The sequence below is a fragment of the Protopterus annectens genome, chromosome 3.part0, assembly GCF_019279795.1.
Source record: "Protopterus annectens isolate FY-2018-M chromosome 3.part0, PAN1.0, whole genome shotgun sequence".
Taxonomy (NCBI): Eukaryota; Metazoa; Chordata; order Ceratodontiformes; family Protopteridae; genus Protopterus; species Protopterus annectens.
This window is the reverse complement of record NC_056731.1, coordinates 780,113,519-780,141,015: the sequence shown is the minus strand read 5'-3', so window position 1 is coordinate 780,141,015 and position 27,497 is coordinate 780,113,519. Positions and strand designations below refer to the sequence as shown.

The 27,497-nt window shown below is 38.5% G+C and overlaps 1 protein-coding gene across 1 annotated transcript in view; it reads left to right on the top strand.

Annotated features, from left to right (window-relative positions):
* SLC9A3 (solute carrier family 9 member A3) overlaps positions 1–27,123 on the top strand; it is a 98,702-nt gene extending 71,579 nt beyond the window's left edge. The window contains exons 14-16 of the mRNA XM_044065126.1: positions 14,688–14,789; positions 23,221–23,455; positions 26,146–27,123. Of these exons, the coding sequence (XP_043921061.1) occupies positions 14,688–14,789; positions 23,221–23,455; positions 26,146–26,149 (341 nt within the window). The 3' untranslated portion in view covers positions 26,150–27,123. The remainder of the gene's footprint in view (positions 1–14,687; positions 14,790–23,220; positions 23,456–26,145) is intronic.
* Positions 27,124–27,497: the final 374 nt, after the last annotated feature.

Sequence of the window (27,497 nt, the reverse complement as noted above, 5' to 3'; positions counted from 1 at the left end):
CTTCAAGTACAGAGACTTTTATTGTAGGATTAATATTATTACGTATGAGGCATCAGATCTTAAATGATTCATTCTGGAGGAGAGATAATTATGGCATTTGCACTAAGGAAACAGCTTAGCTCCATTATAGCATCAGATACTAATGCCACTTTTACTGTTTAGGATAGAGTGGTATCTTTGAGAAAAAGTGAGCTCCATAAGGATGCATGTATATAGTATGTTAACTCCATAAATTGTAAATCCACTCTACTAAACACTGAACTGATAAAAAACGTAGGAACCAAGCCAATGACCACACTCGGACAAAATAAACTTAGCGCTTTCATCCACTTTAATGACGTGAACTTCATCAGAAACAATGAACAATCACCTACCCCTTCATTAAATACTTAATTACAGGAAATGATGTAATTTCTATAATGATGTACCCAAATGAGTATCTACAATATACTAAAAAATACTACATTAGAAAATATAAACAAAAGTACAAAAATAAAACATGAACACATGAAAGTTCAATAAAACTAATATTGAAAATGTATTTTGAACTAAAAAAAATTTTTTGTGATCTCATCCTAAATTATCTGTACATGAGAAAACACTTTATATTAATAACTTCATTTAGACCCGGAAATACATCGGCTCCAGATAGAAGCTGCCAAAAGGCTTCTTTTTGTTCCAATCTATTGTTCGTGTCCCCTGCAAATATTCCTTTCTCTACACTGTCTAGTACAAAAAAAGAGAGCTCCATAAGGATGCATGTATATAGTATGTTAACTCCATAAATATTGTGTAGTATGTTAATCCATTTTTTACTATCTGATGTCCCAACTTTGTTTAATTAGGTAGAGAATACATTTAAATGTTGAGATTAGCAAAGAAGGGGAAATCTGTAAGTTGTCAATGCTTTTGAGAGTGGAAAAGAGTTTTCCTAAATGGATTTAAGTGCCTATATGACCTGTTGACAAAATTCTTAGAAATTGTGGCAATCTTTCATTCAAATGGCAATCCCTTCTGTGTTGTATTTTCAGTATATCTGGGAATAGGGTGGGAACATTTTTGAAAGTATCTGTTGTGGGAACAAATCTATGTAGCACATATCTATTAACCTTTTAGGACAATAATTCTGGACAAAGCCAAAAATAACAGGGGAATAAAGCCCCAAACCAGGAATAGATTTTATATATGGCTCTTATAAACTAGAATAACAGATTTTGCATTAACATGCATTTTCAGGAGGATACCGGTGGTATAAATGCTGGCTTTAAATGATTGTCACTGTTGAAGTGACACCCCAACCCTATGTGCAAAATTGGGAAAAGGGTTTGTAGCTGGATGAAGTCTAAAAGTCAAAATGTCATGTATTGTTTAGTGACTTCAATCCTCAATGATATGCCAGAAAACTATAAATTTTTATGAGAAACAGTCCAAAAATATGAGGCAAAAATCTGGACATTCTGCAAAATTCTGGACAGTTTAGAGTTATAATGTGGCACAATCCACATGAAAATGATGTACTGTGGTGTTAAGGTGATATTACAATGTCAAAGAAGAAAAATTAAAAGTTATATACTTGCCATAACTTGGCATCTGTGTTGTCCATTTTCATTCCTCCCCAATGAATGGATTATGGATCTGACCCTCAGATCCGACTCAGCCACATACTTTGGATCCAACTCTCAAGCTCTTCCCTCTACCCATAATGCCCCAGTCCGTCCTCAATACTTCACATCAAGTTTGTTGTCATAAAAATCTCCATAAATTAAATAGAGAAAGTGATAGCTGAAAGAATGGGGTTGAAACTCGGAACTATATTCCAATAAATAATCCAACAGGTTCTTCCAGAAGAATTTAGGAAGGGAGATGCATGGAGGGCGTTCATGAAGAATGAAATGGATAACAAAGATGCATAGTTATGGTGAGTACATAACTTTTAAATCTGAGGTTGTCCTTTTAATTCTTTCTGAATGAATCGGACAGAGTCCCCAGCTATGTTAGTCTTGAGTGGCTTTCATGGAGGGATATCCCAGAGAACTGCTGAGCCAAAGGCACCTCTACTTCTGGATAGTAGATCCAATTTGTAATGAGTAATAAAGGTATGACCACTGGACCATGTGGCTGCTGCACACATATCATCAATAGAGGCTCTTGACCAAAAAGCAGATGAAGTGGCCATGGATCTCGCTGAGTGGGCTTTAGGTGGTCTTGGTAGGAAAATGCCTTGTTGAGAATAGATCCAAAAAGTGCAATCTGTAATCCATTTAGTGAATGTAACTTTAGAAACTGGATAACCTAGTCATTTTGGTGACAAGGAAACAAACAGCTGATCTGATTTTCTAATTTGTTTTGTTCTGTGTAGAAAAAAATGTAATTGTCTGTGCACATCTAGGAGATGTAACATGTGTTCTCCTTTGTTTGAAAATTTTGGAAAGAAAACCAGTAAATGAATGGAGTGGTTAATGTTTGACTCAGAAGCCACTTTAAGTAAAAAAGAAGGGTTTGTTCATGAAGTAACCCTATCGTTATAGAAAATAATATAGGGAGTCTTTGATGACAGAGCCTGGAGTTCAGAAATTCTTTTTGCAGACGTGATAACTACTAAGAAGGAAGTCTTTCATGAAAGAAATCTTAGATCATTTTTTGCTGAATGTTCAAAGGGTTTTAGAGTCAGACCTTGCAGCATGACAGTCAGATCCCAGGTAGGTGAAGGCTCCTTTATTGGTGGTCTAAGGAGAAAAATGCCTTTTAGAAAACCTTTACATAATTTGGAAGAAGCCAAAGAATAATTTCTGTCTCCTGTGTGAAAATTTCAAATGGTTGCTAAATGCAGTTTAATCATAGAAAAACTAGTTCCTTTTTTAAAACGAGCAGCCAAAAATTCAAGAACATCAGAAACCGGGGCAGAAAAAGGGTCAACATCATTTTTCAATATTCAAAGGGAAAAATCTTTTCCACCTGCTCTTGTAAACTTTCTTGTCAGAATCTTTTTGCAAGGATAATGATACATATAGGGGAAGAACGTCTGAGCTGTCTGATAATTATTGGAGGTGCAGAAACCATGCAGTTAACTTGAGAGTAGGATATTAGAATGACTCATCCCTGAGGGGTGTGAGAGGAGATCTGTAGTTGGATCCGGTATCCGTGGAGGATAGTGAAGATGAGACCAAAGGAAGAGAAACCACAGTTGTCAAGGACAGTAGGGACAATGAGGATGACTGAGCTCTTAAACCAGATTTCTTTCTGTAGGGATTTTGAAATCAAAGGAAGCAGAAGAAAAGCATAAAGGAGATGGGACAGCCAAACGTGGATGAGCTCATCCGAGGGGATACAACAAAGTATTTGCTGCACTTGTTGTGGGGGGATGCAAAGAAGTTGCAGCACGTTTGGCCCCAATGACAGAAAGTCTTCTCTGACACCGACTGCTTGAGCAATAACTTGTGAGGCATAAGAATGGAACTGCTTAATTTGTCCACTAATACTTTGGTTTCTCCTGGAATGTGCATTGCGACTAAAAAGTGATTGGTGGAGATTGCCCATTGCCACATTCTCTTAGCCTCTCAGCAGAGAGCGTAATACTGGATTCTCCCTCATTTGTTGATGTACCAGACTACTGACAAGTTCTCAGTGTGAATCGTAACAATCCCTACAGGAACAGCATCTTGAAATGCCTGCAGTGCTAATAGGACTGCTGTCATCTCCAGAACACTGATATGCGAATTGGTCTCTTGGGGGACCATGTGCCTTGGACCATCTTTCCCAAGTAAAGCCACTCCTCCCCAGTTGGGAGGCATCTGTAGTCACCGTGGCCAGTGGGGCAGTAGAACAAAGGGCAGACCTAGATAAATGTTTTCTGACTGGATCCATGAATGGATGTGGTGTTTGCAAATCTGCGTAAGCTTGACTGGAAATGATAGGGGTTGTTGAAGAATTGACTACTGAACAGCTAGTGTTCGCTTAAGAACATGCGTATAGTATTGTGCTAAGGGAAGTAATACTATTGCTGCTACCATAGACCCCAGTGCTTGATGAATGAATTTGGCTGGAGGAGATGAATGGGAATATGATGAACTTGAGGTATGAGTGTTTCTATGTCATGAGTTGAGAAAGATGCAGTTTACATTGTTGTATTAGATGTGCACCGATAAACTCCAGGCTCTGTATTGGTGTTAAATTTGATTTGGCTTAATTGATTGTTATTCCCAGTGATTGACAAATATGGAGCAAATAGTCCCTGGATTGTTGAAGGAGATGCATTGAGAGAGTGGTGAGGAGGCAGCCATCTAGATATGGGAACACTTGGAATCCTTTGAGTCTCAAGTGAGCTGCCACCACTGCCATGCATTTGGGAAATACCCTGGGGGCTGTGGTGAGTCCAAAGGGCAGGGATCTGAATTGGTAGTGGCTGGCTCCCAGCCAAAAGAGTAAGTGTCTTCAGGAGCACCTGCTATTTTGATGTGATAGTATGCATCCTGAAGATCTATAGAGCACATCCAATCATCCTTGTGAATAAATGGCAGAATGGAAGGTACCATCACCATTTGGAACTTTTCCTTTTTCACATACTGATTTAATTTGCACAGATCCAAAATTGGTGTGAGGTCCCCTGTTTTTCTGGGCACTAAAACAAAGTGTGATTAAGTTCCAATTCCTATTTGGTTGGGCAGGGCCTCTTGGATGACTGTTTTGTCTAGCAGCTTTTGAATTTCTTGTGCTGCTGCCTTCCTCTGATGGGGTGTAATGTCAGGAAGTTTCTTTATTTTGCAGATAGGGAGTTGGAAAAATTGTATGGAATAATCTCTGGATATTATTCTTAGCACCCATGGATCTTCTGTTATATTTGCCCAGGCATCTGGGTGCAAGGACAATCAACCCCCAACTTGCCTCCAGAGGTGGACAGTCGAGTAGCACCTCAAGAGCACTGGAAAGGTATGTCTGGAAAGCAATCATGGAAATCTTGATTTTGCAGGCCTCCTCTGCCTCTAGGGTGATGTCTACCATTGGAGCTGCCTCCTCTGCCTCTAGGGTGATGTCTACCATTGGAGCTGCCTCCTTTGCCTCTAGGGTGATGTCTACCATTGGAGCTGCCTCCTTTGCCTCTAGGGTGATGTCTACCATTGGAGCTGCCTCCTTTGCCTCTGGATGAGTTGTCCCCATGTGGATTTTAGCAAGGTCCCTGAGATATGCAGAACCACATTTTCTTACAGCCTTGCTGATTCCTAAAAAAAGGTTGAGGCGTAGATAACTTGATTCTCATGGCAGACAGTGTCTTCCATTCTTGTTCACTGCGGTTAAAAATCTACTGCCAATCATTATCGGACCGGAGTTCCGCTGTGGCGACCCCTAACCAGGAAAAGCCAAAAGACACAACAGTCACATCTAGGCATGTCTCCTTATAGCAATGCCTAAACCATCAGCCGGTGAGCTGCCTTCAGCTGAGTGAGAGATCAACCTCATGGAAGCACTGGAAATTGACAAAAGAGTGGCTAGTTGAGAGGATGATCTTTTAAAATCCTCTGTAGACATAGACTCAGAGAGAGAATTTAATAGTTTCTAAGTCAAATCTCTCTGTAGTATTGTAAAATATGCCAGGTAGTTAAGAGACCTCAAGGCAAAAGTTGCCGAGGCAAAGACTCACTTTCCTAAATCTGGCCAGCATCCTAGACTATCTGTTTGGCAGATGGACAGATGAGCTTTGTTTTTCTAGCTCTTTTTTAGTGGCTGCCACCACTACCACCATAACATCTATTGGGATTCCTTTGCTCCAGTGGGGTTTATCCTTGGAAGGAGCTACGAATTTGTCAGGCATCTCAGAATAGGTTGCATGGTATCTGGCTCCTTCCAGGCCTGGCATAAAACAAAATCAGTAAGTTCATCCATGGGGGGGCTAACCCAAGATGTAGATGGGTCAGAACCATAAACCACCAACCACCTTTCTGTCTGAGGAATTTGGGGGACCATTCTCTTTCATCAAAATCATTATCTCCCATGAGAGATTCCAGCAAGGAATCTATGTTCCTCTTCTTGCACATTCTCTTCCAATGGATCTCCTCTGGGGGATGTTCAGGGGAGGTAGCTGAAGAGAGGGGGAGTTCCTCTATGGGAACTGATTGGAAGCTAGCTGGAACTGGCTGCCTCTGTGGAATAGACCTGACCGACTTAGATCTCGGAGCTGAGGAGGCAATAGGAAGTGGATCCAAGGGGTGAGAAATGGGTTATCTAGGAAGAAAAAATACCCTTTCCACAACCTCAAAGTCAGACAGTCCCAGAGAAGCAGTGGCCACCCACACCAGAACCAAGACTTCCAGTACAGGTAGATCAGGACTCCTACTGGATCTGTGCCTTGAGGATGGAGCCAGACCTGAGCTGTTCAGTGACAAGGCTCCTGGGGGCAATGACAGATCTAATAACCAAGACAGGTTCTTGCCATCTGTCAGTTACTTGCTGGGATAGACTACAGTGCCTCATATTTAATAAACCTAGAAAAAGTTGGGAAGGAAATGGAACAGATGGATTAAGTCCATTTATGATTGGTGAATAAGAAAACAATATCCAAAGCAGTGCATTCCATGACTGATACAAGTTTATATCTGTGTTGGCACTTTGGCAACTGACACATTTATACCTAAGTATAACTAAATATCCATACTGACACATTTATACCTAGGTATAACTAAATATCCATACTGACACATTTATACCTAGGTATAACTAAATATCCATACTATCTTTAAAATAGATATTTGCATAGTAGATTACATTCTTGGATATCAGACAGTATCTAAGATGCATGGTTGACCTGAACTAGAAATAAAAACTGGTGAACTCAGCTATTTACATAATAAATATTCTACAAGTTGTATTCCTAAAAACTAAAATATTCAGAATCATTTTTCTTCTGGTACAACAGTATGATCAATTCCAAGGTTCTGGAAGGGTGAATTTTTCTACTAAATCAAGGACATTATCCTGTTAGTAAATAGAAAGAGAAGAATATGGCAACAGCTACTATAGTTTCTGATATTAAAATAGTTTTGGGATAGAACAACAGATTCAAATTCTCAAGTGTGTAAGCTCAATAAAGTTGGTGCTTCTAAAAGGGCTATGGTACTGCTGACCAACTCTTCATTGTACCAGTGACCTAATTCCCATACATGTCAAGCAGAGCGCCTCACTGACCGTCTTCAAGAAAAATCTTGATGAGTGGATGGGAAATAGAAAATTCACCCCGGGGATCACTCCAGTGGCTGTACTTGATAGAGGCACTGGGAACTAAGGTCGGGTAGCACGATACCAGGGTAATCTTATCAGCTAGACTTGTAAAGGCTCCAGGGCAATTAGCCTAGTATACATGTATGAACCTATATATATATATATATATATATATATATATATATATATATATATATATATATAGATATATATAGATATAGATATATGTATATATGTATGTGTGTGTAGATATATATATATAGATATATTCAAACCCATTCAGACAGTGACAGAAATTAGGAATGAACAACCTCAGCTCCAGACACTGTGAGACACAGATCTTACTTCTGAACAATCATTTGTATTTTGTTCCTATACCTTCTGGATCTAAAGAATGAGACAGAGTCAGAAAATATGTGCATCTGTGTGATGGAGAAAAAGGGCTTTAGACTTAATTATGCTACTCTGTTCCACAGGACACTTAGCCAACCATCTCTTGCTCTGTAATCCTTTGCCTTCCGGAGATTGACATTGCCATGACATCAAGATGAGGGTTTCACTTATCGATCAGATCACAAGTGAAATACAGCTATATATTTATTTAGTGCAATGGTAACCCTGATTGATAAGCTGGCAGTCTTTGTTTATATGCAGGCTATGTGCATTCAGTTTCTACTTACAAATGAGAGAGAAGGAAAGCCAGTCAGAGCTTTTGTTTTACTATTGATATATCTGAATGTAGTGATTAAAACATCACACAGACAAACTATTTAGTAAGAAAAAAGATGCAGCTTTACTAGTCTGAGTGCACCAGTGAAGATTTAAAAAAGTAAAAGTCATGGGAGTCAGAAGCCATATAGATGAAAAATGGGTATGTCCTTAAAGGGTCATTTGCATATATCATGTGAGCCTCCACAACAAGGTAATTAAGGTATTAAACAGTGAAGATTCTAGCTCGGTTACAGCTAGTGGGGTTTTAATTTTACTGGCCTGAATGCACGAGTAAAAACTTAAAAAAGTGAAAAGTCATCTGTATTCAGAAGCCCTGTACCTGAAGCACTGGTATGTCCTTAAAGAGTCACTTGCATATATTTCATGGGTCTCCAATATTCAATATTTGCAATATTACACAAGTAAAGACTCTAGTCTTACTGGATCATTCTTGTAGATTTTTACTGTAGATACAAATGGAGCTCAGATATAGAAACATTTATAACTCACGGTTGATACCATGACTGCTCTTTATTTTATGAACATTCACCTATAATTTTTCAATGGCAAGCTTAGGGATTTTGCAATTTTCTGTAGCAAATATGTATTTTTGTGGAAACTATGTATTCTCTATGGTAGATGATGCTATCATTTTATGACTTATGATCAAAGTTGACTTATTCATGAATCAGCTGAAGTACGCATGTTCAGATCATTACAGTAGACACAGAGCTCCACAGTGGCAATGAAAGATGCTAACTCTACAGCAGAGTTATTTTTATCATTTTGGCCTTATAATATCTATTTATATTTTAACAACAATTATACATGCAGTAGCTATGTCAAATGCCTAACTTACTCTGCTTCACACCACATCTGTCACTTTTCAAGTTTATCTTTAATTTTTTCAATCATTTCCCTAGTAATGTAACCATCTATAGATTGCATTGAGTATGTGCTGATACTGAATATGTGTTTAAAAGATTCGTAAGAACAGCAAATCATATAAAAAGTATAGTCAGTAAAGTCAGCTGCAAGCACGTCACAAAAATAAAAGATGGAATGCCAAAACATGGCTGATCCCCTCAACAGATGCAGGACATAGGACTTGGTAGCCTAGGTTCAGTCAGCTGTCACGATACTAGACGACAAGCTGGGCATAAAATAGTAAGAGGTGAATCGCTATCTTACCTTTTATTGGTATTCTCGATGATATTTTGAGTGCAACAAGTTTCAAACTTGAAAACTAGCAAAACACTAAACTTAAAGGCCAATATTTTATTTTACTTTGCTTTGCATTTGGTTACCGAGATAGTTGAACTGGGCACAAGGCTTCTTTTCAGCATAGACCCAGGGAGCAAAGTTCTACAGTAATACAGAGACAATCAACAATCAGAGTATATAAAAAAGTCATACAAAATGATTGTGTAAAACGTAAAGAAAATTAAATATGCACTTTTTCCAGGGGCAATCCCCATGCAACCCCATTTGCTAAGCTTCTCTCCCATACCTCCCTTACTTATAGTCATATAGAAAGGGCAAACACCGCAGGAAGAAAAAAAAATGTTTCCCATTCAATGTCTGAGCCATGCTTCTGCTAAAAACATTATGAAAAATCCATGAACTGCTTGCTCCAATTTTGTCAGGCATTGAAACATTGAAGCAGGAATATCATCTGCTTCTTGCTGTTAATGTTTCCAAACATTGGCATTGGCTGGGTCACAGAGTCTATTCTCAATCCTTGTTTGTGGTTCGCTAGACTCAAAGATGTCAAAGGTTAGGGCTTTTTCCCCAAGTTTCTCGCTTTTCGCTATGTTTGTGTGTCTTCATAGTTTGTAGATGTACAGTTTGACGATACAGAGGCTTGAAATGCTGAGGGAAAAAATGGTTTTGTATTCATTGCTATCTTATTTATTTGTTTAATTGCATTTGTTGACTATGAAAGTCCATCCAACTGGGCAAAAAAAACCTTTATAGCAGAGGCCTGGGGAGAAAAGCGCCACAAAAAATATACAATATCATACATTAATACAAAGAATAAAAGTCACACAGGATAACAACTGCAACACAAAGACATATGATTAAACAAAAACTTTCACTAAAGTTCATGAACATTTTACAAATCCTGTGATATTGTGGTAAGCCAGCATTGGCATATTTACATTACAATACAGTAGTAAATATTTCTGACTAATGAAACTGTGTACTTTGATTTGATACCAAAGATCATGTTTAGGTGGAAAGTGATAGAGAAATGCAGAGATATATGGTTAAACGAGAGAGGTATAGCAGTTGATTAGTACTTATATAAAGTTTCAAGAGTGAGAAAAGATGTAAGACAGACTTGTGTTGTGAAACACAGGAAAGTTAGGAGACAGAAACTGTATATAAGCATTAGGATGCAGTGAAATGGTAGGATGATTGTCAGTGAAACAGGAGTTGTTGGTGCTCACAGCTAAGTGTTAACCCTGAGCAGGGGCACAGCCAAGAGTTAGTAAAATGGAGTTACTCTAAGAGTGTAGTTCCCTGGCTGAGGTTTTAAGATTTTATGGTGTTTTGCAGTGCTGGACAGTTTTCTATTATCTATATTAGAATGTGGGCAATAAGTAGTTATGAGTAAGTAAGATATTGTGGGAACTCTAGCTGGTATAATTGTATTACGGCTATGCATTGGTGACTTTTCATGGGTAGATTGGTGGCAAATGTAGCAATTTGGTTGTAATAGCTGACGTTTTATTTTTGTTTCTATGAATGCTAGTCGAATTGGGGAGAGAGAAAGGAGAGATGGCAGTAAGTAGTCTGATGCAATGTTTTTTTCTACTGCTATCAGTATTTTTTTTAACAGCTTGAAGAACGTGTCAATCAAATTTTAGGTGTTCATCTATTGTACTATTTCTATTTTGCTGTTATTTTTTGAGACTCTTTTGAAAACTTATTTTGATCTGAGAATTTTTTTGAGATGGAGAGCATTAGTTTTGTTTTCTGTTTTTCTTTTTTTATGTAGAAGAAGGTGATGTTTCATTACTCATGTTTCAATGGATGAGAAGGATCCTGGTTGAGGTCATTAAGTTTTGAGAAGGTGAAGCAGAGCAGAAGAGGTGACATAATCTGCATATTGCATTATGTTTGCATGTTTGGAGTCTGTGAAGTTTATTTATAAAGATACTGAATAAGAGTTGGGGCAAGTATTAAACCCTGTGGAAGTCCAATGGAAACAGGCAGAAAGGGTGACATTTCTTGGAGCCATTTTACCACCTTGTGAGATAGATATGGAGCCATGATAAAGCTGAGTGGAAGAGATGAGGGATGAAAGTTCTACGAGTAGATTTTGGTGAGACATGATGCTGAATGCTTTTGATAGGTGAAGGAAAATAGATGAAACTAAATATCCAGAACTACTCAGGTGGTTTATGGTGGTGTTTGTGGAACTGAGAAGGGTGGTTGTGGTGTTGGAGAGGAGGTTATTATTGCTGCATTTTAACACCTCAGAATGAATACATTTTTTCAAGGATTTCTGACAGAGGTGTTAACATAGATATAAAGTTGGTAAATTCTGTCTATGTGCTTCTTTGAGTAGGGATATAATGAAATACTTTCTCCAGAGTGTTGGGACATAGTTTTGTAAGACAGAATGGCTTACAACGGCAGACAGGATATCCATTGATGTCTGCTGCTAATTTTAGATACTCAGCGGGTAAATTGTCTGCTGCTAAGGTGGTTGATTTCAACATGTGCAGATATTTTTATAGTTGCTGTTGACACAGGGTGGAAACTAAACTGTCCTGGCTAAGTTTCAAGTTTTTGAGAATATTACTGTTCTGGGCTTGCAACCTACCAAGGTATCTTACATTTTAGTTTTGATTAATTATATGTTGATTAAATATTTAAAATGGCTGGAAGCAGGACACTCAAACTGGTTCTGTAGCACAGAATACTGGAAAGTAACGTAACATTTTCTTTTCCTCCACAAAGAACCTTTCAAACCTACACCATACAACTCAGACTGCAGATATTGAAATTTGAAATCTACAAAGCTTACTTAAAAGTGATAATAGTTGCTGGTAATGAATTTCAACATTTAAGGTATGATATTTTACAAACTCAGAAAAACATTTGGAAATAAAAACACAGTTTTCCAGCAGTTGGAGGCAGTCCAGTGGGGACCCCATATTGGTGCAGAGACCTTTGGCTAGGACCTGAAGGTCTCTAGGGCACATGTTCTATACTGTGATGGTACAGTTCTGTGCCCCTGTAGAATGATGGTGTTACAGAGCATGGAATACCAAACTAAGGTCATCCTTCCAGTAATAAAGTAGCCTATGAGATCAGTTGATTAAATCTCATTCTTCGATTGAACAGACAAGGTACTGGCAGATCTCTGGGAATCTAAGATGATCAAGGTGGGAAAAGTGCCCAGAATAAAAAGAGGCGATACTACAGCTGTCAATCACATATACAGTAAATGCAATAATTTATTACATTCAAGTGGCATAAACTTAGTTACTGTATTTCAGCACTCTAAAAATGTGTTTAATTCCCAACTGTTTTCATATATTGCATTATTTCTTTTTTATTTTATCTGAGATTTGCTGCCATTTCCAGCTCTTAGTAATAATATACATTTAATCAATAATCTATGATGGGGTGTGGGGATATCATGATTTACCCAAGTTTGGTGTAATTTGATCACAAGGGTGAAGCCCAAGTGATTAAACAAAGCCAGCCATGGATAAATCTGGGTCTATATTAGATACTCGAACATTTAAAAGTTTGAATCACTAAAGAATGAACTTTAGTGATCAAACTTTTAAAAGTTTGAATATATATAAAAATTTAAAAAAAAAGCAAAAAGAAAAAACAGAAAAACTAAAGGGTGTAAGCAGGGGGGCAAGCCCTCCTGCACCGCCCATGTGGGGGGCTGCACCCCCACACTACCTGCTACTTAAATATACCAACTCCAAGATTGCACTTCAGTGTGCTACAGTGCAGAAACAGAGAATTTCCCATTTCCTACATTGTAGCGCAATCTTGGAGTTGGTATATTTAAGTAGCGGGGGTGTGGGGGGGGTGCAGTGGGGCTTGCCCCCCTGCTTGAACCTTTTACTTTTTCTTTTTTTTTAAATATTGTTTTTATAGATATTTGAACTTTTAAAAGTTCAATCACTAAATTTCATCTTTAGTGATTCGAACTTTTAAACGTTTGAATATCTAATATAGACCCGGTAAATCCTTATATCTACTTACACTCAAGAGTGGATTATTGCTATGATACAATTACATTATTTAAAAAAGAAATTGCTTACCTTTCTTAAATAATGTTTTTGTATAAGGTCACTGAAGCATTCTTCTGTGTTTTTCCTTCTTTGCCGATATACTGCGCATACATATGGGACATGCGTCTCCATGCTTGCATAGTCCATCAGTCAGTGCCGGAGAAGTGATGGAGAAAAGGGGAGCTCCATTGTTGTTTTTTTTTCCGCCAAGATTTTATGAGGGATAGTTGCAGAAATAGAAGGATCACCAGGTATGTTTGTGTTCTTTATTTTGAGAACGTACCTGATTTTTCTTCTGTTTTGTTATGTTCCTCAGCATATTCCAATAGAAAGTCGAGCCACTCAGTGGTACTTCGGTGACCAGACTTTATCCGTGGTGTGTACTAGTCTAATGCCCTGGGGCCTTTACAAGCCTACCATAGTATTACCCTGGCATAGTGTCACCTGACCTTAGTTCCCAGTGCCTCTGTTGAGTAGAGCCATTGGAGTGATCTATTTGTATCTGTTTGATTTCCAACAGGATTAGCATGCTCAGTTATGAATACAAATGAACCATCATTGTATAATTTCCTCTATACATCTTAGTAGTATTTTAAATGACTGAGAAGTACAAACAATTGCTCATTTGCAACCCTTCTGTTTTTGTCATACAGCATTATTTGGGTGGCTGTTATGTGCTGATATCTGGCTGAGTTTCAGACCTGTGGAATTAGAAAGAGACATGCCTGGATAGAGATATATGTCAAGAAAAGTAGGGGTGTTTACTGAGGCTTCATAGCAGAAAGATGATGGAACTTGTGGACCAAAGAATGCAATCACCTTCATGGACATTACAAATTAAAAATATATCACCAAAGTTAATTCAGGACTGAAACATCCAAATAAAAATATAATAGTTTAAAACAAAGCGTTAAAAACAGAACTACTACATTACTTTGGATCATATTATTTTAACAGAAAGCAAAATTTATAATGGGTTTCTTAAATTCATTCTCAGGTCCTGCCATTCTATGCTCATGTAACACACTAGCATTAAAAGGCTTCCTAAAGTTGGTTTCTAAATCACCTTTTTATGCATATTCCTTGTGAATAAAACATACCTCAAAGATAACATTATATCAGGATGCAATCATTTCCCCCACTGTACTTGTGTAATAATTCTTCAGATTATAACATAACTCAAGCTATACACATGCACATAAACATAATTTTACTGAAAGTACTTTCATTACTATGAAGAAGAATGTTTTCCTCGGAACAAAAACTTGAAAGAAAATAGGACCCAGCAGCCAGTACATAATGAGATGCCATTGAACGGGAACAGTTTCCAAATTAAAACTGTACTGCAGTGCCGAGTGCCAAAAGGTGGCACCATAAAATCTGAACCGTTAATGGTGATCATAACATGTTTGCTGTATGGAGTACTAGCATTAATTAACTTGTCTATGCAAACAATAAACATGCACTGTTTAAATGTCCACTTATGTCTTTCAGATTTGGAACACACATTTCAGAATTATACCGGTTCTCCACACGATGGCAGTATTAGCTTTGTAGTGCCTTCCTCACAGCAGGCAACACATGACCAGTATTCAGGTAATTTATTTTTACACAGATGCCGAATGCCTGTTGCTCAGATAATGTGACAATTGAAGGTGATTAACGATTCTTTAATATAGCAGGTATTTTATCAGCCTATGAATGTCACTGTAAAGCTTGGTATGACTGCTATTTCCCATACTAACTGCCTAATTATTACACAGTAACTGAATAATTACAGGGTATCAGAGACAGCAGCACACAATGGTTTTCACTTATGTAGTTTTGTTTACTTCAGCTTTATCAATGCATGGAAAGTGTGGAACAATGGCTTATGCCTAAAATGCCTGCTACTGTGCTTTACATAGCAGTGTTATTTTTAATGCTGCTTTTATCACAAATATCCCTGGACAGAATAACTATAAAGAGGAGGGAAAGATTTCCCATAATGCTGCGATAGTACAAAACTTTTTTTGGATGCTAAATGATAAAAGACTGCAGTGCAGCACGATGGTGGTACTTGGCAGTACAAGCGTTTCTGTTGTTTAATGTGTTTATTTTCCATTTAAAAATCAAGCAAGTCTGTGAAGAAAGCAAGCATTTTTTTCGGGTAAAGCAATGGTGGCACGTCAAGCTACATCTTTGGCCTGAATGGGTTTATTGCAGTTACTCTAGTTTTACTTGTTGCTTATCTGCTGTAACCTGCCCATACATATTACATTACCTTTACATCTGTGGCTTGCATCATGACTAAAAAAGGTCTACAAAAACTAACTCACATACAGTGGATATAAAAAGTGTACACACGGCTGTTAAAATGCCAGGTTTTTATGATATAAAAAATGAGACCACAATAAATCATTTCAAAACTTTTCCCACCTTTAATTTGACCTATAACCTGTACTATTCAATTGAAAAACAAACAAATCTGTTGTGAGAAAAATATAAAAAATAAAAAATGTACAATAAGCTGGTTGCATAAGTGTTCACACCCTTAAACTGATTCTTTGTTGAAGCACCTTTTGATTTAATTACATTCAGTCTTCATGGGTAGGAGTCTATCTGCATGGCACATCTTGACTTGGAAATATATGCCTACTCTTCCTTGCAAAAGTGCTTCAAATCTGTCAGATTGCAAGGGCATCTCTTGTGCACAGCCCTCTTCAGGTCACTCCACAGATTTTCTATTGGATTTAGGTCTAGACTCTGGCTGAGCCATTCCAAAACTTTAATTTTCTTCTGATGAAACCATTCTTTTGTTGATTTGGATGTATGCTTGAGGTCATTGTTGTGTTGAAAGGTGAAATTCCTCTTCATCTTCAGCTTTCTAGCAGATGGCTGAAGGTTTTGGGCCAAAAGTTACTGGCATTTGGAACTGTTCATAATTCCCTCCACCTTGACTAAAGCCCCAGTTCCAGCTGAAGAAAAGAAACCCCAAAGTATGATACTGCCACCACCATACCGTTTTCCTACATGCTTTTGGGAGACTTGATGTATTGTTTTGCAAATTTTAGCCGGGCCTGGGTGGTTTTCTGTGTAAGAAAAGGCTTCTGTCTTGCAACCCTACCCCATAGCCCAGACATATGGAGAATATGGGAGATTGTTGTCATATGTAGTACACAATCAGTACTTGCCAGAAATGTCTGTAGCTCCTTCAGTGTTGCTGTAGGTCTCTTGGCAGCCTCCCTGACCAGTTTTCATCTTGTCTTTTCATCAATTTTGGTGGGATGTCCAGCTCTTTGCAACGTCACTGTTGTCCCTTATTTTATCCACTTTTTGATGACTGTCTTCACTGTGTTCCATGGTATATCCAATGCTGTGGAAATTCTTTTGCACCTTTCAACAATGAGATCCCTTTGATGCTTTGTAAGTTCTCTGCGAACCATGGCTTTTGCTGTATCAGGCAACTGAGTAAATGTGAGGAAAATCCTATGAGGACAGCTGAATTTTATTTGGGGTTAATCATAGGTTCATAGGTAGGTAGGTACTAGGCTATCTGCCCGAGGGCATTTATAAGCCTAGCCAGAGTGTGTCGGCTTTCGCTGCCCCATTGATTAATTAACTGATCCTCTGTCAAGCAGAGCCAATAAAGTGATCCCAGGGGTGTATTTTCTGTTACCCATCCACTCATCAAGGTTTCTCTTGAAGAGTCTTAGTGAGGGGCTCTGCCTGATGTAATTTGGAATTTTGTTCCAAAGCATGGGGAGTCTCTGTGACAGGAATCTATCCCTCCAGCATGTTCTATTTATTGCTGTGGCAAAGTTTAGCTCACTAGACCGCATGGCTTGCAGTGACTTGGATTTCTTTAGGTGGAGCATATCCATCAATTCTGAGTTGGACATGACATTGTAAGTCAGGCAGAGATCACCTCTGAGTAAGCGATATGCCACTGAGTACAGCTGGAGTTTTTTCAGTCGGGCTGCATAGGACATATGTTTGAGACCAGTAATCCTCCTGGTGAGGTACTTTTGTGGTCTTTTCAGCTGTTGGAAGTGTCTTGTGAGGTACATCCCAAATGGGGCATTGTACTCTATGATGGGTTTAATGAGTGATGAGTAGAGGGGCACTATAACCTCTTTATTTCTAGATGCGAACCCTTTAGTAATTAGATGGGCCACATAGAAGGATTTCCTAACTACTTTGGCAATATGATTGTCAAAGGAGAGATTACTATCTACCTGGGTCTCCAGATCTCTTATTACCTCTTCTGTATTAAGAGGGCTGCCACCTATGTGGTAATTTGTGGGTGTTTTGTTTTTCCCAAATGGAATGACTATGCATTTCTTGGCATTTAGCTTGAGGCCATGACTTTGACACCAGGTGTCCATTTCAGTAATGCCCTTTTGGAGGATGTCCGTGCCAGCCGGAGAGTCAATTATGGCTCCCAGTTTGCAGTCATCAGTGAACTTGGTTAGCCATAGTCCTCCTGTGTTTGCCTGTACTTCTGAGAAGTATATGCCAAAAAGTAGCGGTCCCAGGACCGAGCCTTGCGGGACATCACTTGTGACTAGTTTAGAGTCGGACCTGGAGCCTGCTATTCTTACCGTGTGAGTTCTGTCTGTAAGCCAGTTGGCAACCCATCTCATGACATAGGGGTTTATGTGCAGGCTGGTGAGTTTTTCTGTAATACCCAAGTGGGAAATGGTGTTGAAAGCCTTGGCGAGGTCAAGGTAGGCTGTGTGAACCACCTTTCCCTTGTCTATGGCCTTGGTGACTGTCTCGAAGAAGTCAACCAGGTTTAGTAGACATGATCTTCCCTTAATAAAGCCGAACTGGGTCAGTTCAAGTGCTTGGAGGTTCCCAATGTCTTTATTAATGAGTTCCATGATGATGTGCTCTATAGCCTTGCAGACCAGGCTAGTCAGGCTTATGGGGTGATAGTTACCAGGGTCAGTTGTGGCCCCTCCTTCGTGGAGAGGAATAACCGTTGCTGTGTGCCATTCTATGGGCACGTAGCCTGTGGAGAGGCTGAGGTTGAACAGCATGTTTAGGTGGGGGGTTAGTTTGTTCTGTATCTGTATCTGTTCTGAATCAGAGTCTCTTTAACTGATGGCAGGTGTTTACCCAAAAAGACTGAATGCTGTTATTAAATCAAAAGGTGCTTCAACAAAGTATTAGTTTAAGGGTGTGCATACTTACGCAACCAGCATATTGTGCGTTTTTTACTTTTTACATTTTTTTACCTAACAGATTTGTTTGTTTTTCAATTGAATTGTACAGGTTATAGGTCACATAAAACATGGGAAAACTTTTGAAATGATTTATTGTGGTCTCATTTTTTTATATCACAAAAACCTGGCATTTTAACAGGGGCGTGTACACTTTTTATATCCACTGTAACTAGTTAACAAGGAAAAGTAACTAAATACATAAAGTAAAAAGCTTAACAAAAAAAATGTTTACAGTTTGCAGTGATACTTTGTTTTCTTGTATCAGTTCTTGTCCATGACACAACAACAGCTTTTTCTACTTGAAGTACCAACAGCCTTCACTAAGGAGTGAACTTTGGCACTGAAAGTTCAGTGAACTAACTGTATGAACATCACTTCAACAGTTCTACTCTAAGGAAGTAGTGTTTTGCAGCTAAGCCGAGGTTTGCCCTTAGAGTACATTTAAGGTCTGGAATTCATAGATATTCCATGGCCATTTAGTCTTATAAACATTCACACATTGCTAGTACCCTCCCACAGGTTGCATCTCCTTTTTTCCTGGTGTAAAGCTCACAAGGATTTTAGGACAAAAGGAAGTATCCAAATTATTTACGTATTTACATCTGTCACAGACAGAATTATAGTGCTTAGGCATTTAGATGAGTAATATAAATGCATCAGGCTATATGTAATTATGGTGGAATACAAAAAAATAAATAAGCTTTTCACTGAATGGAGGTCTCATCCCAGATGTTGGGTCAGTACTATGATCTTGTAAAATAACCAGTAAATTAAATTGCTAACAACGCAGAGTTCTCAACTTCCTTGATCAAGAATCAGGGATAAAGCCAAAAATTAAAACTGGGGACAAACGCCCAAAAGTAGAGACATTTTTAAGTATTTCTCCAATCCATTCTAAAAGTTAATACAACAGCATACATTTTCTGAAATGTAAGACGTATGAAACTCTAATGTCTGGCATTATTGACTGTCTGTAATCCTTGGTGAGTTACCAAAAACATTTTATGAGGGACAGAGCAAAAATATGAGTCAAAATCAGGTACAGTTGTGAGGTCATGCATTCATCTCACTACTGCTGTTGAGACACATATCGTGAGATACTGGAAGAAAACCCTGTCTGCCATCAGGGCTTCAGATCACTGTTTAAAACAGCTGCTCCTGATGTGCTGAAATGACATTCACTGAATGCATATTTCTTCCATTTGTTAAGAAACTGTAATCAGGGAAATGTTGGTGAAAGCACCATGCTGAAACAGATTCCACAGAGTCAGGAAATCCATCTATGTGGCACACCTCATCACTAAAGGTTTCTCATCCAGGAAAAAAGAGGTCATTGTTCCCCTGTACTCATCACTCATTAGACCCATTATAGAGTACAACACCCCTTTTGATGTACCTCACAAGACCTCTACAACAACTGGAAAGGCCACAGAAATACCTCACAAAGAGGATTACCAGCCTCAAACAGATGCCCTAAGCAGACCGTCTCAAAAAACTCCAGCTTTACTCTGTCACATATCGTCTACTCAGAGGTGATTTCTGCCTAACATACAAAGCTATGTCAAACCCAGAGCTGTTGGACATGCTGCACATAAAGAAAACCCAATCCCTCTGAGCTACACGCTCTAGGGACCTAAACCTTGTCACCACAATAAACAGAACATACTGGAGGGATAGATTCCTATCCCAGAGACTTCCCATACTCTGGAACAAACTACCTATCTATATTAAACAAAGCTCCTCATTAGCACTCTTCAAGAAAAATCTTGATGATTGGATGAGAGATAGGAAATTCACCCCAGGGATCATTTCTGTGGCTCTGCTTGACAGGGGCACCGGAAAATAATTTTCTTGGGTGGCAAAAGCCAGGGTACCTTTTGGCTAGGCTTATATAGCCCTTAGTACCTACCTATGAACCTATGAACCTATGATGCCATAACAAATCATACAATTTACAACAATAAATATTGAGCAGTATGGTTCCGGAGTTCTTTGGGGAAACTGAAACATATGTACATCACTGTGCTGTCATATAATGTGATGTTACAAGGACAGACAGGAATGGCATATGACCTTCTGTAATGATAACCACTGCTTTGGGTTCTATGAAAATGCCTGGGCACCAGAAGTTGTGTTGGTAGCACCACTTAAGAGAGCAAGCTTTTGGAGAACCAGTCATGCATATTCATATTTCAGATGCTCACTGCTTAAAAAGGCTGCTTATATCACATGAATAAATTCTATTATGTAAGACAGCATAAAACTTTATTTTTTTCTGCTGTCAAAGTAAGGTAACTGAACATCTGTCCTACATCAGGGATTGCATTTCAAAATAACTGCACAAATCTGCAGTTTATATGTAGACGTAAGTTTTGCAATATTCACTCTATACAAAGGTAAAAGCATGATGATAGCATACTAAACTGTTTATAAAATCTACTCATCATGTCTATACATTATTTTCAGGTTTCACTGAATCGTTTAGATAAAGGATCAGACAGGAACTATAACGGGGTTAATGCAGCATTAGCTGCCTGTCAATTAGAACAAACTGATAGAAATTCATGTGTAATATGTATGCTCAAAAAGGTGGATATACAAACATAATCTATATAGAAAATGGTAAATATGATTTAACTTGATCAGGCCACAGTACTCCAGTCATTGCCATTTCATCAGTGTATTATCAGCTGGGTAAGGCACAGAAGGATCAGTATTCAGTGTGCATGGGCAACAGAAAGACCAAGGTTACAGTTCACAGACATGGTATATACTGAATTGTGATAGTAGCCTGGGAAGTGCAAAAAAAAAAACAGTGCAAGAGTGTTGTATTACACCTATGTTCTAAAGCACCAAAGGCCAAAGTGAGACACACACACACACACACACACACACACACACACACACACACACACACACACACACACACACACACACACACACACAGTGTGTGTGCACTTTTACATGTTTATGTGTCAGTGTATTTGCATGTGTCTGCAAGTGCATGTTTTGCTTGTGTAGGTGTGTGCATATACTTGTGTGCCTCTGTGTTTTGTGTGCATATGCATACTCGTGTGCACCAGTGTCTGTTTCTGTAATGAATTGCTCATTTATAACTGCAGCAGTTATCATGTACATTTGTAAACTGGGTGCACAAGCTGTCATGATGTACATCATACTCACAAATCCGCTTATATTCTTTGCAGTTCAGTCAGTGGTGGGTGCACAACATGGCAAATTGTGTGCAACTAATGCAATGTAAAGCGTTTTTCCCCAGCATATTTAGCAACTATAAATAACAGGGTGCACAATATGTTCTTGTTGTATGCCCTGCATCTATTCCACCATCTTGCAAAGGCATGTGCACTACATCTGTCATCTAAAGTACACCTTATGTGACTGTTGTGTGCCCTTGGTCCTGGTTACAGTGTCCTGCAACCACAAGAGAGCAGCTGAAATGTTTTGTACACAACTTGTTATACTGTGAAAAGCTGCAGTCACCCATCCTGTGTGTGTGTGTGTGTGTGTGTGTGTGTGTGTGTGTGTGTGTGTGTGTGTGTGTGTGTGTGTGTGTGTATGTGTGTGAGTGTGTGTGTGTGTGTGTGTGTGTGTGTGTGTGTGTGTGTGTGTGTGTGCACATGTGAATGTTAGACCCTTGAACTTTCTTCTGCAACAGCTCTTACAGCACATGCCACATCAGTAGTCTGCATGCTGTGTACACAGGTTGCCATGCTGTGCACAATTCAGATCTCAGCTAGTGGTGTACTCTGCAGTTTGTTGAAATTCGTAGTGTAACGAATGTATCTGTATGCTGTAAATATCCATGAGGTATAAACAAGTTATGCACAGTTATCAAGAAACCTGTGGAGGGTAGCCATCATTGTGGGTGTACTGCAGCATGTGCATATTAGGGGAAGATGTGGTGAGCCTCCAAAGTGATGAGGGTCATCTGTCTTCTTGCCCTAGGAGTGGGGTTAGGCCATAACAACCAACCTCATTACCAGAATGCTGGTGAGAGCAGAAAGTACTCTAATAGTCGCATGAATGCTGTCCCCCACCTCAGACAGCTCTACCCTAATACTTGGAGAAATCCTCATGTAACAATGAATGAGCATGCCTAATTTGAGAAAACTTGCTGGTCGACTGGCACAGGGACTAAAACTACACACAAAAATGCAAATGCCAGAAGATTTGTGTTGCCGTTGAAGCATCCCAACTTTTATTGAATAAATCGCAAAGAAATTTAAGATTCATCCAAATTAGCTCTGTAAGATGCAGAATCACAGCTTTACTTCTCAACTGAAGAAAGACTGCTAAACTTGTATGATGGATGGGCTGCCTTGAGGCCCTCTCTCTGAAATAAGAGCACCCTAGCTTTAGTATGCATTTCCAGTTATTTCTGCAATGTACCCTTTAGTTAACTTCCATCACAACATTAATGCGTTACAGCAACTGGGGTAAATTGTACAGAAGACAGTTTGCAAGCTTTATTGGAAGTCACTGCAATATACCTCAAAGTAATTATCAAGTATAAGAAACTCGGTGTGGACCAATGGTGCATACTGTATGATTATTATGTTTGAGCTCTAGTGTAACTTAGTTGTTCAGAGTGGCTTAAAAATGTGTGTGTCATGCATGTTAATAGCAAGATTTAAATGCTAACAATGCAATGCATAGTTTAGGGGATTTATTGCATAATGTGTGCATTCCTGATGATTCTCAGTATATGCTCTTCTTTTGCCTTGTAGGATGTCCTATTAAATCATCATATGTAAAGCTAACATTTTAACCACTTTTATTAACCATGCATTTTATAGGTTACAGTAATCCAGCATTTGTAGATTATGGAGACAAACCTGCTGTCCTGCCATGGAAATCCATTGATGATGAAGCAGCTCCATCTCAGAGGGCTCAGAACCAGATACCATACTCCCCAAACAACATACGACGTCTCAGCTTGTTACGGATCAGTACTAGATCAGTAGATTCTTTTTCAGAAGCAGATATCCCTGAAGATCAGAGGGCGTCACTGCCATCAAAGACAACACAGATGTAAACATTTATTGTAACCTTCTGTTCATTTTCTTAGCTTTAACTTCTCCTGGGCGCATCCAACTAACTCCATCTCTTTCCTTTTCTCTTTCCTTCTATATGACATCTGTTAGTTCCTTTGACAACAGGAAGGCATGCAATTATATTTGCTCTGTTACCAGCCATATTAATAATGAGTTCGGTCGAATATGCACCTTTAACAAAATAATCTGCTATATGTTTACTTTACAGTTCTCAGCAAATGAATGAAAAAAAGTCAAACCATTTCTTATAAATTTAAATGACTGAAAATGTTTCTGAATGCTTTCCTGCTTCACACAGAAAATACAACATATTAAGAGAATTAAGCATATTGCTATAATTTCCATCAGAAAGCCACTTATACATTATCATTTGTGAGGATCACTCAATATTAGCTGCCTTTCTGCTCATACTAACTTACCTCCAAGCTGTGACATCACTTATCTCCTCTTCCACATGCTTGACTCATCACCGCCATGTGAGACAGAAAATAATGAGTATCCTACAGTAAAAAGCTGCCCTTTAAGTTGCTGGTCTGTCAGTCAGAGACCCACTAATCTGAAGGTAGACTAGAAAAAATATATATCCCAGAAGTTCCAATGTTTCTTGGAAGAAACAGTGCTAATTTAATGGTACAGCTTCCACATTTGTGGCCAAAGGAAAATGCAGAATGAAAAAAGGGATTTAGCTGTGGTCTAAAGATATGCTGCCTGCATACATCTGCAGATCGCACACTATAATTCAAGGAAAGAGGCATTAGGCATTGCAATTCCAGTTTCTAGCTGTCTGAAGCCTGTGTAGTCCTAGGCTTCATACCAGCAATGGTTTACTACTACAGTGTGCCTATCAAAGGAAATGATGAATTGTATTACACATCACAGATGGGAAATTATGACTTCAGCAAAAAAGGATATCCTTTGTCAGCACCGGTTGATCATCACATTGTTAGAATGAATGAATGAATATCAGACAAACTGCAATATAGGCAATAATATAAAAAATACAATTAAACTTTTGAAAAATGTATGCAAAGGCAAGCTCAGACTATACTTCATAGCAGTTACCTGAGCAGCCATGATGTTTTTTCTCTGTAGCCCTACCCCCCCCCCGACTTGATGCACATGCCTGCCTATGTGATAGCCTGCTATGTCATCTTACCTTCTCCTCATATATGTGTGCACTCTTACATATATGCCACACTGAAGGCCAGTACATGACCACACCTTGGAAAATATCATATGATACATGCTATAGACCTGTGCTCTAGCTGGTGTTAGCACCACTGCTGACTGGACTGCCTCCCTCCCCTATAGATGCATGAACCAGAAATGACCACTCCCTGCCACCCCTGCTAACCAGCTACTCAGCAGTCAAGATCATTAACCAATAACAGGTCATAATCAAGACTTTATCACTGTATACCATAGAGCCAGCCAGAGCAGATAATTTAATTCTCATCTGCATATAATAATGCAATAAAGATTATGTCATTTACAGAAGCATTGTTTTCTGTTCAGATTATGTGTGTTTTTATAGACAGCTCCAGTGTTGCAGGGGCATAAAGCCCTGACTATGGCCCAGGTGATCTGACTTTGATTAGGCAGTCAGATGCCTGATGGTACTGACAGGGAGGGATGATCTTGTTCATCTCTGGGGGAAGATGAGACAGTGTCAGCCATGCAGTCCCACAAACCCTTGAAAGGGTGAAATGATGCAAATGCATAAACTGGGGCAGCTTTGAGGCTCAACAAGTCATCACTTGGTGGTAGCCTTCAATGACACTGAGTGGAAGCATGTACTTGTAAGGGAAGGCATGTGGTTCTCTGTCGTAATGCAGGTCACACATTCTCCTAGCCAGGGATGTGGTTAGTCCATTATAAATGTTTTCACTGCCAGGGTGCCATCAAGAGCATAGAATACTCTCATGGTTGCTTGAATGACAGCCATTTCGAGATAGCTCCACATGACTCAGGACGAAATTCCTGGATAAGAGAAAGCAAAGGTTATGAACAACTGGGAGAAGCTTTTTGGTCAGCAGGCACGGGGGAAATCATATGGGAAACAATTGTCATCTAATCAACTTCTTCTCATTGGCTATAATTGTTAGCTGAATTACACTATCTAGAAGAATCAAATAAAATATTTATGTATTATTAGGATATCACGAAACAGCATTTTATATAGTCTGAATTTCCTCACACATTCCTACTGCCAAAATATTTACCAACCTAAGGACAGGACAGGGCAGAATAGAACAGTTGTGCTCCTCTTTCAACTATTTTGTGGGACCTTACTTTCTTTTTTTTATTAGTCACTGTTTTTCCTGATACAGTCAACATGGTGATCTTTTCTGTGTCTAACATTGTGTTTTTCTTTTCCCCCCTTAATTCAGCTTTCTTTCTAAATACTACCTTTCTTGTCTGAATAACAAATTAAAAAATATATATATATGTATACTTAGCTACTAACTCACTACCTGTTTTTGGCATGTTATTAATTTCATTAGTATTTGATATTTTTGGGAAAAAGAACCATACACGTGCTGCATATAAAGATATTATTAATGTTCTTAAAAAACAAAACTCTAAGCATTTTACATAAAAAGATACTTTATAAATTGTGCTTCAGTATTTCTAAAATATTTCCTTTGATGCATCTCACCATTTTAGGTAACACTGTCTCAGAAAACTGCCTTTGGAGAAGGGACCAAGCAAATGAAACTGCTGATGATTCTGAGAGATCTGTAAGGACAGTTTCAGTTTGTCTTTCAAGACCTTGGCCCCCAAATTATTCATCATTTGGTAACACAGAAAAAACAAATCCTTCAGCAATTTCAGGCTGTATAGCAGGAAAAAGCCACAATGCTCCTGACTCGTATGTAAAGATATCCTCTTCTGCTGCTTCAAATGGAACAATGAATTCTGGGTACCTTAGTGGAACAGGAAGTGAACGGCATAGCCCTAGAAAAAGATGTCATGTTGCTACAGATGAATCAAATGAAGCTGCCTGTTCAAGGGATACTCAGGAACAAAAACCATTACTTACTGCACACGTTCACTTTAGTTCTGCAGCAGCAAGGCGTGTTCACAGTCGACGATCTTTTCACAGGCCTAAACCACTGAGGCACCCTAAACTTCAAAAACTGAGATCTCTTCCACATTCTTGTCATATTCCCCCACATTCTTTAGAGCAGGAAGAAACACAGTTCTGAGCTTTGAAGAATTCATAACTGCATTTGTCACAAGAAAACAATCAGCTTGAATATTTCTATGTGCAATGCTTATTTTTATAAAGCACACTTACCAAAATCCCTTCATTAAATATGCATAGAATATCACTGACAACCTTATCAGTTTTATGAAGACATTTTGAGTATGATCTGAAACTTATATAAAATCCATTTTTCAAATATTTAGATAATTTAATTTTATTTGGTATATTTCTGGTGTGGAAAGTTTCTAGATCAAAAAACTGGATTATTAAAATACTGAAGTACCACTGTATAAAATGTAAATTTGAATTAACATTTATGTGATTTATTTGCACAGCTTTCTTTTTAAGGCAGTCATATGTCTTTCCTCACTGGGTTATTATTATTAATTAATAGTTATGCAATAAGATGTTTAAATGGACTGTTGTTAAATTAAAATGAGTTTATATGTAGATTACACAAATATATTGTGCCTTTGTTATTATATTTGACTATAGTATAACCTAATGTTATTTAATGCCATACAGTGTCACATATTTATATGTATTAAGAACAACATGCCTTCATCAGCGCTATAAAATATTTATTGTTAATCTTGCAGAGAGATCATACCCAAGTCAAAAAAAGAATTTGGTGATCACTTTTTACTATAATGAAAGCTGCAGTATTATTATATCCATTTCACAGATAGCTAGCTATACAAGGCAAGTTTTTTTTCATACTAAGATAGACTGTGGTGTTTAAGCAGCATGTTCTATTTTGTGCAGAAAGAGCACAAAGCAAGACATTTAAAAAAATATTTGAAACATA